The sequence below is a fragment of the Silurus aristotelis genome, assembly GCF_946808225.1.
Source record: "Silurus aristotelis genome assembly, chromosome: 4".
NCBI classification, from domain to species: domain Eukaryota; kingdom Metazoa; phylum Chordata; class Actinopteri; order Siluriformes; family Siluridae; genus Silurus; species Silurus aristotelis.
Window position 1 is genome coordinate 22,349,799 of NC_139577.1, and position 12,789 is coordinate 22,362,587.

Here is a 12,789-nt window from a genome sequence, read left to right on the forward strand (position 1 = left end):
TGTGTGAAAAAATAGGACTTTTCTGTCAGGAAGGTAACAGTGGATGCTACATGCTGTCTGTTTTTTCCTGGTTAAAGAAGCATTTGTTTTACCGCCAGTCGCTGTATTTAAAATGTACTCCGGTACATATTTCGGAAGAAGGACTGGATTCAGACAGCTAACATGTAAATCGTGTCGAAAAACACAATGACTCGTCGTTTAGTCACTTAAAGTGAGCAACAACTTTCTGTGCCACTGAAACAACCCAAACAAACAGCTGCTGGCTGTGGCCGCTGTGCACAAGGTGCCACGAGCTTCTCTCCTCATTAGAGCAAAGAGACTAACATTGGTTAGATGGTTTTTTTTTTTTTTTTTTTTTTTTTTAATAAATGATTGAATGGTGGATAATTCCCATTCTCAGCATTGTCACCGATATGGAACGTTTTGTGTTGTATTCGTACAATTAAACCCCTTGTTGCTATTGTTTAATTATCTTCTATATATATTAGGCCTGTAGCTATCTGTCCTATTATAGTGTGGATGGAAAGAGAAATGGCTAAGTAAGTGTGTTGTGGAGGTGAAGAGTTTCTGACAGAGTGATGAATGTGAAGCTGGATGTTGAAGGGGTGATGATAAATGTCATCAGTGCTTATCCTCCACAAGTGGGTTGTGAGATGGAGGAGAAGGAAAAATTCTGAAGTGAGTTAGATGAAGTGGAAGAAGGGGTACCTAGCAATGAAAGATTGGTGATTGGGGCAGACTTTAATAGCATGTAGGTGAAGGGAACAGAGGTGATGAGGAGGTGATGGGTAGGTATGGCCTTAAGGAGAGGAATGTGGAAGGGCAGATGGTGGTAGATTTTGCTAAAATGATGGAAATGGCAGTGGTGAACACTTATTTTAAGAAGAAGGAGGATCATAGGGTGACGTATAAGAGTGGAGGACGGTGCACACAGGTGGACTATGTTCTATGTAGGAGATGCAACCTGAAGGAGATTGGAGACTGTAAGGTGTTGGCAGGGGACAGTGTAGCTAGACAGCATTGAATGGTGGTCTGTAGGATGGTTTTGCAGGTGAAGAAGAAGAGGAGGAGAGTGAGGACTGAAAGAATAATAAGATGGTGGCATCTGAAGGAGAACAAGGTTGGCAAAACAGAATTGGGATTGACAGAGTGATGAGAAAAGTAGGCAGGAGTACAAGGAGATGTGGCAGCAGGTGAAGAGGGATGTGGCAAAAGCCAAGGAAAAGGCATATAAGGATCTGTAAGAGAAGTTGGACATTAAGGAAGGAGAAAAGAATTTGTACTGTTTGGTCAGGAAGATGGACAGATTTGGGAAGGATGTGCTGCAAGTTAGAGTAATAAAGGATGGAGGTGGAAATGTGTTGACTAGTGAGCAGAGTGTGTTAAGAAGATGAAGGGAATATTTTTTTTGAGCAGCTGATGAATGAGGAAAATTAGAGTGAAGGTTGGATGATGTGGAAATTGTGAAGCAGGAAATGTATAGGATCAGTAAGGAGGAAGTGAGAGCAGCGATTAAGAGGATGAAGACTGGAAGGTCGGTTGGACCAGATGACATACCAGTAGAAGCATGAAGATGTTTAGGAGAGATGGCAGTGGAGTTTTTAAACAGGTTGTTCAACAAGATTTTGGAAGGTGTGAGGATGCCTGAGGAATGGAGAAGGAGTGAACTGGTAGTGTTTTTTAAGAATAAGGGAGATGTGCAGACCTGCAGTAACTACAGGGGATTAAAGTTGATCAGTTATGTAGCGTTATGTTGTTTAATGTAGCACCAGGGTTCTGGAGGAACGTTGTCTCATTTCACTGTGTACTGCGTCAGCTGTATATGGTTGAAATGATAATAAAAGCTTCTGACTTGACTTGATGTGTGTGTATATATATGTCTGTGTGTGTTTTCTATTCCCCTACAGGAAGATTGCATCAAAGCATCATGGAGGTGGAGGACCCCATATCTGCCAAATTTCAGACTATTGTTGAGGCACTCATGATAAAGACAACATCAGAGATTGTGAAAGTTTTTACTGATGTCATGTTAGAGACGAGAATGGAGATCTTTCGTAGCTGGAGGGAAATTGATGACCTCAAGCAGGAGATGGAACAGAGAGAAATGCAGTCAGAGGTGCCCCTTTTCAGAAATAAAAAGACACAAGTGACGTTAAAAATTGAAGAGGATGAAGTGGAGTTGTCCCAGCAGAGCCATGTGATTCCTGAAAGTACAGAATGCAGGGTAAGTTTTTTCAATATATGCTACAGCACTACATGTTGAATTAAATCTATGGGGGTTATAGTTATTAAACTATGCAGGAGTGGGGTCTTCTTTTTTTTTTTTGTTGTCACCTTGATTCATATGATTAGATTGATAATCGATTAATCCAATGATTGTTTTTTATTTTATTTAATTTTTTCGTTATATATTCTGGATGCTTACATCTTCACAACTGAACAAAAATTATCAAAACTATGTTGTATTATATTTATATTTTGATGGTTTGAAAGGTATTTATATAAATGTCTTTCATTTTGATATTTTAAAGCTTATAGTTTGTTGTTTGTAATAGTTTATTATAGTTTCTTCTTTGAACAAATTCTCTCATGCAGGTTTTTTTTTTTTTTTTTTTTCAAAATCAAAACAAAAACAGCATTTGGTTATGCAAGAAGAATAGCCTTAATTTGTCACGTATACATTACAGCACTGTGAAATTTGTTCTTCCCATATCCCAGCTTGCTCTGAAGCTGGGGTCAGAGCACGGGGTCAGCCATGATATGGCGCCACTAGAGCACAGACGGTTAAGGGCCTTGTTTAAGGGCCCAAGAGTGGCAGGGGCTTGAACCCCCGACCTCCCGATCAGTAACCCAGCACCATAACCAGTGAGCCACCACTCTCCCAATTTGTGTAAATCAATATTTGTATTGTTTTGAACGATAATTGCAGTTGGCAAGTTGACAACCATGCTTAAAATATTCAATATAAAATTAAAATAAATATTGTTGTGATAATTTATGTTTAAAAATAAAGACATTTTGTTCAGTTTTGAAGATGTAAGCATCCAGAATATATAACCAATTTAATATTGGTTTAGTATGATAATTAAATGATATATGCATAAATTAAATGTGCATACAAGGTACTTCCATGCCACACAAACTCCGCTTTGCAAAACTTGCAGGTCACAGTCTTCTGTATTACATTTAAAATAAAATGCTTCCATGCTTTGAATGACTTGGGACATTTTTGAATAGCAAGCTTGTTTGTCGTTAGACCTCTCATGACTGGCTGAGATTTTCTTGAGAAAATTTGAGAGATATTAATTGCAGTGTAATAAGTAATGTGCTCATTTTGTGTAGGTAAACAACAGTAAGTAATCAATGCCATTTTGCATCAAAAGTAAAATATCAAGTCTGAATGTACTTATAGTTTTGCATTTTACCATAAATGAAGCAGCACAAATTGCTGTGCTGTTTCATTAGTGGTAAAATGCTAAAGCCAAAGTTCATAAAAAGTAGATGTTACTTTTTATGCAAACTGGCATTGCTTACGTATTTTTTTTTTTTTTTTTTACTACACTAGCAGATAGAAAGGGGTATGTATTTGTATTTGTTTGAAATTGTTATATTTTTTCAATGACTAAAATCTGGACTTTAAGTTGCAGTTTTAATATGGTTTTAACCATGTCCAATTTGCTTCTGATAGAGTATATGTTTGAAAATCTCTGTTAATCTTTTAGTTTGAAATTCAAATGCTGGAAGATGCTGCCGCTGAGGAAATGGACACCAGGCAGGAGAGCATTTCAGTTCCTGTAACTCCTGAAATGACAGCACCTGGTAAACATTCAAATAACTTGCTAGACTGTACAATATGATATGTATAAAGCTTTGTACATCAGACTGTTCCTTAAACTGATGTGAATTTTTTTTCTTTTTGTACATACACATTTTAAATAATAGTCCTTTTTTATTGTGGCCATATATCACTATGCATATCTCTCTCGTTGTATATAAATGTTTGTTTTCTGTACCTACTGTAGGTATTACACAATTAATTATCCAATATGTCTGTAACATTTCCATTTACTTAGTCAAAACATATAAAAATAAGTAAAACCTGTGCAGTGTGCACTTTGAATAATGGATAAGTGTACTGTGTGCTTATTTGATAACAAATTAGACTTACTGCTTTAGTCATTAGTCACACTGTTTTAGTTATGACCTCATAATTATTGGGACCTGCAATAAAGAAAAAAAAAAATTGGCAATATAGTGATCCAATACAGGTGTCCAAATCTACACAAAAAATACTTAAATGGCCACAGAATCTAGCTGTCCATCCCAGTACCATAACAGCATGTATACATACAGTGGATCCAGAAAGTATTCACAGCGCTTCACTTTTTCCACATTATATACAGACTTATTCCAAAATGGATTCAAATCATATTTTTTCCTCAAAGTTCTACAAACAATACCCCATAATGACACTGTGAAAGAAGTTTAAAATTTTTGCAAATTTTGTAAAAATGAAAACCTTGCATGTACATGAGTATTCACAGCCTTTACTCAATACTTTGTTGAAGCACATTTGGCACCAATTACAGCCTCAAGTCTTTTTGAGTTTTGTGCTACAAGCTTGACGCACCTATTTTTGGGTAGTTTCTCCCATTCTTCTTTGCAGAACCTCTTAAGTTCCATTGGTTTCGATGGGGAGCGTCAAGGCACAGCTATTTTCAGATCTTTCCAGAGATGTTCAATCAGGTTTAAGTCTGGGCTCTGGCTGGGCCAGACAGCCAGAAGAACATTCACAGGTTGTGTGCTTAGGGTAGTTGTCGTGTTGGAAGATGAACAGGTCCAGAGCCCTCTGGAGCAGGCTTTCATAAAGGATGTCTCTGTACATTGCCGCCTTCAACTTTCCCTAAATCCTAACTAGTCTCCCAGTTCCTGCCGCTGAAAAACATCCCGCATAGCATCATGCTGCCACCACCTTGCTTTACTGTAGGGATGGTATTGGCCAGGTGATGAGCAATGCCTGGTTTCCTCCAGACATGACACTTGAAATTCAGGCCAAAGAATTCAATATTTGATCTCATGTTCTGAGAGTTCCTTAGGGTCCTTTTGGCAAACACCAGGCATACTGTCATGTGCCTTTTACTGAGGAGTGGCTTCTGTCTGGCCACTCAACCATACAGGCCTGATTGGTGGAGTGCAGCCAAGATGGTTGTTCTTCTGGAAAGTTCTCCTTTCTTTACAGCAAAACGTCTATCAGTGTGACCAACCGGTTCTTGGTCACCTCCGTGATCACTCAGTTTGGTTGGGTGGCCCGCTCTAGGAAGAGTCCTGGTGGTTCCAAAGTTCTTGAATTTTTATAGATGATTAAGGCCACTGTGCACATTGTGACCTTCAGTGTTGCATTTTTCTGCACCCTTCCCCAGATCTGTGCCTTGATACAATCCTGTCTCGTAGGTCTACAGACAATTCTTTAGACTTCATGGCTTGGTTTGTGCTTCGACACGCACTGTTAACTGTGGGACTTTATATAGACAGGTGTGTGCCTTTGCAAGTCATTTCCAATCAAATGAATTTACCACAGGTGGACTCCAAGGATGATCAGTGGAAACGGGATGCACCTGAGCTCAGTTTTGAGTGTCATGATGAAAGCTGTGAAATTATTTAGATTTAATTAAAACAATTTTTTTTTTTTTATACATTTGAAAAAATTTCAAACAAACTTCTTTCACGTTGCCATCATGGGGTACTGTTTGTAGAATTTTAAGGAAAATAATTAATTTATTCCATTTGGGAATAAGGCTGTAACATAACAAAATGTGGGGAAAAGGGAAGCGCTGTGAATACTTTCCGGATGCACTGTATATCTGACTACTTTAATAGCGTTGGTGTTTTATTCTTCCTTTTTTTTATTTATTTATTTACTTACAGAAACATCTGTCACTGAGCCCCAAGTGACTCAGTTACAAGGAAGAAATAAAATATGTGGTCTGTCTCCTGCTAGTATAGTCTCAGAACATCAAACATCTGGCGCAGAGACCGAAATGCTTGCGACCTCTGAGATTCAAGCTCTTGCAGTTGTCAGCCCCCAGCCACCACCAACTAGCACAACCACAACTGTGAGGAAAAGATCAATAAGAAAGAGGACAGTGGAATCTAAAAAAAAATACATGTCAAAGAAAATCGCTGCCACACAAAGCAGCAGTGTAACACACACGCTCCGTGACCGGCACCTCCTAGGCAACCAGAAACCTTGTGTGTGTTGCACTTCAGGCCAATGCACACAGCAGCGAAATGAGCCAAAAAAGAATTCACCAGTGACCTCATGTGGGTATACCTGCAAAGACTGTGGAACAGTGTTTCAGGAAATAATAGAATTTGAGACCCACAAGTGCCCCAAGAAGCATAGGTGCAGCAGGTGTGGACAGACATTCACCTGTCTGAAGAGACTCGCTATTCACAATCAGCATGTACCTCCTACATTGGAGAACCCATTCCCATATAAATGCTACCTCTGTGATCACATGTTTGCTACTCGTTGTGGCTGGAACATACACAAGCGAATCCATGCTCATGGTCATGTTCCTGGTGTCGTTCAACAGGACATCCCTAGCCCCTCCCATTCATTTACAGTACCCAAAGAACTAAAGGCTAAGGTGGAGGTTCGCTTAGAGAGGATTTCAGAGGCTCAGTTGAAAGCTGCACTATTTCCTAAAAGCTCCTTGCTGCTAGATGATCAAAATAACAGGAGCTCTGTGGAGTCGTTTGAGAACTTGGAGTTGGAGTCCTCAGCTGTGGAACCCGCATCATCTACAGGAAGCTTTAATAAACAATCTGCAGGCCCAACCATTAATGCACCCATTTTAGATAAAAAATCAGTATCTAATATCTATAAAGAATTTCTCATGGAATGCCATGCTTCCAGTTCTGGGACTGAATCAAGTGAAGGCGTGAGGCAGTCAGATGACGGGACAGACAATTCCGTTTTTCCAACTGCCTCTAGCAAAATGCCGCCAGCAGAAAAGTGGACCCCGCCAAAGTCATTGATTGCATGTAGAGTTGACAGTGTGGAATGTGAAGATGGTTCATCTAGTGCAAGTGAAGACTTAACAAAAGGATTAAATTCACTTTCACGCAAAAGGAAAATTTCAGGTAAACATTCTGGAGTTTAAACCGATTAGTGGATCATTTATAAGAAATTCTTCATGGCTATTTAGTGATTCTGCAAATTTGAATGGTTAGAAAGTTCTCAGTATGATTTTTGTTCCACCCCCCAGATTGCAATCATGACATTTACAATGGCGTGTTTCCTGTTGAGAAAATTCTTAGATGGAGAAATACAAAGGTGGGTTGCACTAAAAAAAAAAAAAAATTGAGATAATTTAATCCTAAAATCTATATTGCGCAACTTCAAATCCTGGCACTGATTTTGGATAGTTTAAATATTAAACCTGAAATGTAATATTGTTGATCATTAAACACACATACATAGGAGTTTCACATTGTTATGAAAATAGAAAACCTTTTCTTTTTTTTTCTTTTCTTTTTTTTATTAATATGGGCTTGTTTTCTTGTTGCCATTTTTTTTATGCCATTTTCAATTATTATTATTTCTTAATTATTAAAAAGGGGCGAGATGAAGTCAGGATAAAGTGGATGCCTTGTTCATTATGGTAAGCTGATTTATGAAAATGTTCTATACCGCTGTATAATTTGTTAGTTGCCTTGATTTACCTAGTATTATGTTGCATAAAATATATTTCTACAAAGCTATTAATTAATTAGCCTAATCTATGGATTTCTGTTTTTCAGTGGAGCAAAATGGAAGAACACATGGGAGCCAGCTGAAAGCTTTATCTCTTAGATGGATGGCAAATGTGAAGAAAATGGAGACACAGGCATTCTTAAACTATGTGTGGTGATATTTAATGTAAAATATACAATTGGCATATGGCTTGGGACTTGGATGTTGCTAGAGTTACTGATTTTACATTCTGTGCTTTTGCAGAAGTGGATTCTAAATAAACAGTGTTCTCTTCTTCTTCTTCTTCTTCTTCTTCTTCTTCTTCCGGCTTTTCCCATTAGGGGACCCCACAGCGGATCATCCATCTCCATACCCACCTGTCCTCAGTATTATGAGATGCATTATTCTACTGACACAGTACTGCATAAAAGTTACCACATGCTCCGGTGCTGGAAATCTTTCCAGTACTTTTTTAGGAAAGTCACTACATATGTTTTGTGTTTTATTCATTTCTGTAAACAGATAAATAATGCATTGAGAACATTTGGTCCAGCATCCTAATGTATGTAAAGCAGCAATTATTTAAAATAAAATGCATACATAAGATTAAATTAGGTTAGGGATTCTGGCATACTAAATCAGATTGTATGCAAAGCAAATAGCAAATTAGTCAGGTCTTAAGACATCTTGAATAGCTGCACAAAATTCTGGAACTGTTCTGTGTATTACATAATCTGTACTTTTCCACTATATGTAAAAACATCTGGCATTGATTAACTGTAAGAATACAGGCTGTAGATGTATCTGGTTGGCTGCACCACATTGAAGTTGTTTTGGTAGTCAGAATCTTTTTGTTTTTCTTACATCTATACTTGCTAAAATGTGCATTGCGCCTAAAGGCTTTTTGTGGGAAAATCTCACAATGTGAGCAATAAAATGAAAACACAAAAGACTTTATTGGGTGATGCATATTTAAGACCAGTTCTAATTTCAGCTGTAAAGTTAGCGATATTAAACATGATTGTACAGTCAATGGTGTTCACATGAACTGCATTTGAGATTAGAGGAGATGATTTTTGATTAATTTTGTGGTACTTGGGAAAGCATCTTGTAACATGTTTTTACTGTGTACACTTATTTGGGTGAACGGTTTAAATATTATATATTTTAAGCTGTAACTGATCATCCTAATTTATTTGACATCCTCTATTAATTGAAAGTAATACATGCTTGTGTTTTAAAATATTAAGCAGCAAGTGATCAGTATTTCTGAAATTCAGCTGTTGAATCATCCTGTTTTCAATCCTAAGTGTATGTGATCTGCCTATTGAGCTAAAGGCAAGTGAAAAATGGAGAACATCTTATTTTTTTCAATACTGTGTTTGTTATTTTATGTGAATTCATTTGTCTTTATTATATTACATAACAGAACTTTGTTAATGATTTAAAATTGCTTCAAAGCCAATTGAAATGTTGGATTGACAGCTGCTCTCTGTTCTTCTCTAATATGTTCTTGTTTATGATCTTCAACTTTGTGAATCTAAGCAAGCATAACCTGTAGATGAGAGTTTACTCCTCATGTGAAATACTTTTATGTGATGTAAATTTTGCCCTGAGATTTTGTAAACTAGTTCTGTGTTTTCGTAGCTGTATACCTTCTTTGCTGCACATGGTGTTTTAAATGTTTACTGGCAAAATGTTGACAAATTGCTGTGTTTATAGGGCACTGATGTGGGAGAATGAATGAGTAAAGTTCAAAATTTTTATTTACTCCCTCCCATTGAGAAACTAATGAAGACTGGTTCCAAATAAATGTTCCAAATCCATTTTTAAGGTTTCTTTGTTATTTTCTTTATTCCAAGTTTTAGTTTTTCTTCAATTTAAGGTAAGAAATGCCCATCCTTTATTTAGTTGCACTGCATGGACTGATTAATTAACATAGTACATAAGCAGTATATTATTTTAAAATGTATGTATGTGTATATATGTGTGTGTGTGTGTGTGTGTGTATATGTGTTTGTGTGTGACTGTATAACCTAGTTAAGTTATATATTCGTTTCCTGTGTAGTTGGAAACATGAAGGTGAGAATGATGCGGTGTTTAACTTCCGTTAAAGAACAAAAGATATGAAAGTAATGTCTATGTAATCACAATCAGAGTGAGTCGCTTAGTATTTAACTGTGCTTTCATGTGAGCCAGAAAAAATGTATTGTCTCGTCTCTTCTTGGAACTGCCACTGCTATTGCGAAAAATCTAAATCTTTAACTAATTAGCATAAATATTTTTAACAACTTGATACAGTAAGGAAACTGATGTGACTTCATATTAGAAAGCCACTAGCTGTTTTGATTTTTCTAAGCTGAAGTCAGGCACCAATAAAATGTAATTACTCAGATAAAAAGCAATATTCGTAAACGTACAAGTGGTTCTCAGAGCATAAGAGATAATAAAACAATACAAAACATGTAACAAAAAACAACCTGAGGGGGAGGGTAGAGGAAAACATTTCCGTTCGTAAGAAGCACTACACATTTCTCAGAAATGAAACAAGGGATGACCACGGACAAAGACAATGCGTTTGTCTTGGGTATTGGCAATAACAGGTAGGCTTTAATACGTTAAAAACATTTAGAGGCTTTATTTATATTAAATGATATTTTTTTATATCTTAAATAATAAATGATATTTTTCTTTCACCAGTGGCCCTTGCCTTGCCATTTAAGGCTATGGGAGCAATAGAACGACAAGAAGTTCAACTTGGAAAACCAGTCATCTTGAAGTGTAATATTTCTTTGCATCATGAAATTTTCTGGCTAAAAGTGAACAATGAGGAAAAACCTAGGATTGTATTGGTGGCACGCCTAAAAAATAATGGCGGATTAACAGAAGTTATGAATTACAACACTACTCATTATGAAGGTTGTATGATAGACAAGTTTTTTGGACTGAAAATTTCCAGTGTCTTGAACAGCGATCTTGGCTCATATTACTGCGGAATTGTAGAAGGAAAACGCATGGAGTTTGAAGACGGAGTGCATATATATGGTAATATAACTTTAGAAATTTGCAATAGTCTGTATGCTGTTAATATTTAATTTTTGTGTCATCTGTGTATCTTTTCAGAAGACAAAGATGAATGCGTCTCTAGCAATAAAAAAGGTAACATCTTATAAAATAGTGAATTATATAACTATCATCTATTCATTACATTCAGTGTACACAAATTTAAAACTATCATATGAAGAGCTTATGCTAGGCTTAACTAGGCCAATGAAGATGGTGTACCTTCAGCAAGCCATGCTAATGGATGTAACATTTTTAGTGGTAAAAAAATGTTCTACTATAGAAACACTTTTGGAACACCAAGAACTACATCAGAAATATCCTTCACTAAGCTGAGCCACAACAACAACTAATCATTTATTAAACATATGTTGATTATAAAAACCCCTATTGCAAGTTGTAAATCAAAGAATTAGTAACTACCTCATTTTAATTTCCACAGCCTCAACTCTTCATCCAACTGCTGAAACAAGATCCAACTCATACCGAGTATTTGCAGCAGTTTTGGCTGTTGGACTTCTAGTAATGGTTCTGGTGTTTTTTATTGTACATATGATAACCTGCAGGAAATAAGTTAGTGTAAAATTCTTTGTGATTAAATCGTAAATTATTTGGACATATTGCTAAATTATTAAATTAAAATCAATTCTGGTAAATTAAAACTGTGCTTAAAGTATTTAATGATAACCTTAATGATAACCTTTTTTTTAATGTATTTATTTCCTACTCTTTTCCTGTGCTTGCATTGTCTGATATAGCTCAGCTACAAAATAAACTATTTATTATTTATAATTATGAAATAACAGTTGCCAGAATTTATTATGTTCCTGCTTATAGTGCCTTATATGTCTTTTTGAGAGTTTTATTACATTTTAATCAATTACAAGGAGGTTTTGACTTTTCAGTCAAAAGTAATATATTGCTGTCTATACACTATTTGCAATTTATTTATTACTGGTGTTTCCCACAATATTCCAAGATGCTACTTTCCCAGCTTAACGTCTGAATGTTAAACAAGACGTTTTTAAAACAATGCTAATGGAACATTCAAACTTATTAGTTGTTAAAACACGTCCTCTTAATGTTGGTAAAAAGTTCTTATAACAATGTTTTTGGAACGCCCTTATGACGTTATTTATACTCTATGAATGTTTTTTAATGTTGATAGAAAACGTTATTAAAACAATATTCTTATGACATTATTTATACTTGATTAATGTTCTTCTAATGTTGATAGAAAATGTTATTAAAACAATATTCTTATGACATTATTTGTAATTGGTGCCTGTTTTCCTAATGCTGACAGAAAAAAATTCTTAGAGCAATGTTCTTGGAACATTCTTTGGATGTTATTTGTATTTGCTGAATGTTTACAAAATGTTATTAAAATGTTATGAGAACAACATTCATAGAATGTCATTACAATGTTATTGTGTTTGAATGTCCTGAAAACATTGAGATAAAAAGTTCTTAAAACTTCTGAATGTTAATTATAAATGCTATATTTGTTAAATATTTCCATAATGTTATCATAAAATGTTTTGAGTTTTAATGAAATGTTTATGTCCTGTAATACCAGCTTAACTGCGATTCAAATCTCTTCTTTACCTGTGCAGTTCTACTTCAAAATATAGGTCTGAATAGAACTTTTAAGCTTTCAAATCAAATTCAAATTTTATTTGTCACACACATTCATACAGTTTATGTGCTTGTGTACAAAATGTAAGTAAAAAGTGAAAGTGACGCTGTGCAGTCCAGTCTAGTTCGAGTTCCACTGGTGCAAGTAATGCAAGTAAAAATCCAATATTTGTATTCACTATTAATGTGAATAATAAGCAAGTGGGGTGGAGCGAAAAGTCCAGGTACTAGTTGCTGCTAGTCTCCTACTTTAAACCCTGAATGGCCTGTGGGAAGAAGCTCCTCCTCATTCTCTCTGTATTTGATTTCAAGTAGCGGAAGTGCTTTTCTGAACGCATCAAAGTAAAGAG

At 35.9% G+C, this 12,789-nt stretch overlaps 2 protein-coding genes across 2 annotated transcripts; both read left to right on the plus strand.

Moving 5' to 3' along the window:
- Positions 1-1,927: 1,927 nt before the first annotated feature.
- On the plus strand, positions 1,928-9,562 carry LOC310725084 (uncharacterized protein; the record flags this gene model as incomplete). The annotated part of the gene is made up of 6 exons (XM_083539699.1): positions 1,928-2,224; positions 3,723-3,819; positions 5,926-7,146; positions 7,272-7,339; positions 7,624-7,667; positions 7,807-9,562. The coding sequence occupies 6 exons, from the start codon at positions 1,928-1,930 to the stop codon at positions 7,856-7,858; spliced, it is 1,779 nt and encodes a 592-aa protein (XP_083395825.1). The 3' UTR covers positions 7,859-9,562.
- A 561-nt stretch (positions 9,563-10,123) lies between these two features.
- On the plus strand, positions 10,124-11,635 carry LOC310725647 (uncharacterized protein). The gene is made up of 4 exons (XM_083540644.1): positions 10,124-10,341; positions 10,439-10,783; positions 10,862-10,897; positions 11,244-11,635. The coding sequence occupies exons 1-4, from the start codon at positions 10,311-10,313 to the stop codon at positions 11,372-11,374; spliced, it is 543 nt and encodes a 180-aa protein (XP_083396770.1). The 5' UTR covers positions 10,124-10,310; the 3' UTR covers positions 11,375-11,635.
- Positions 11,636-12,789: the final 1,154 nt, after the last annotated feature.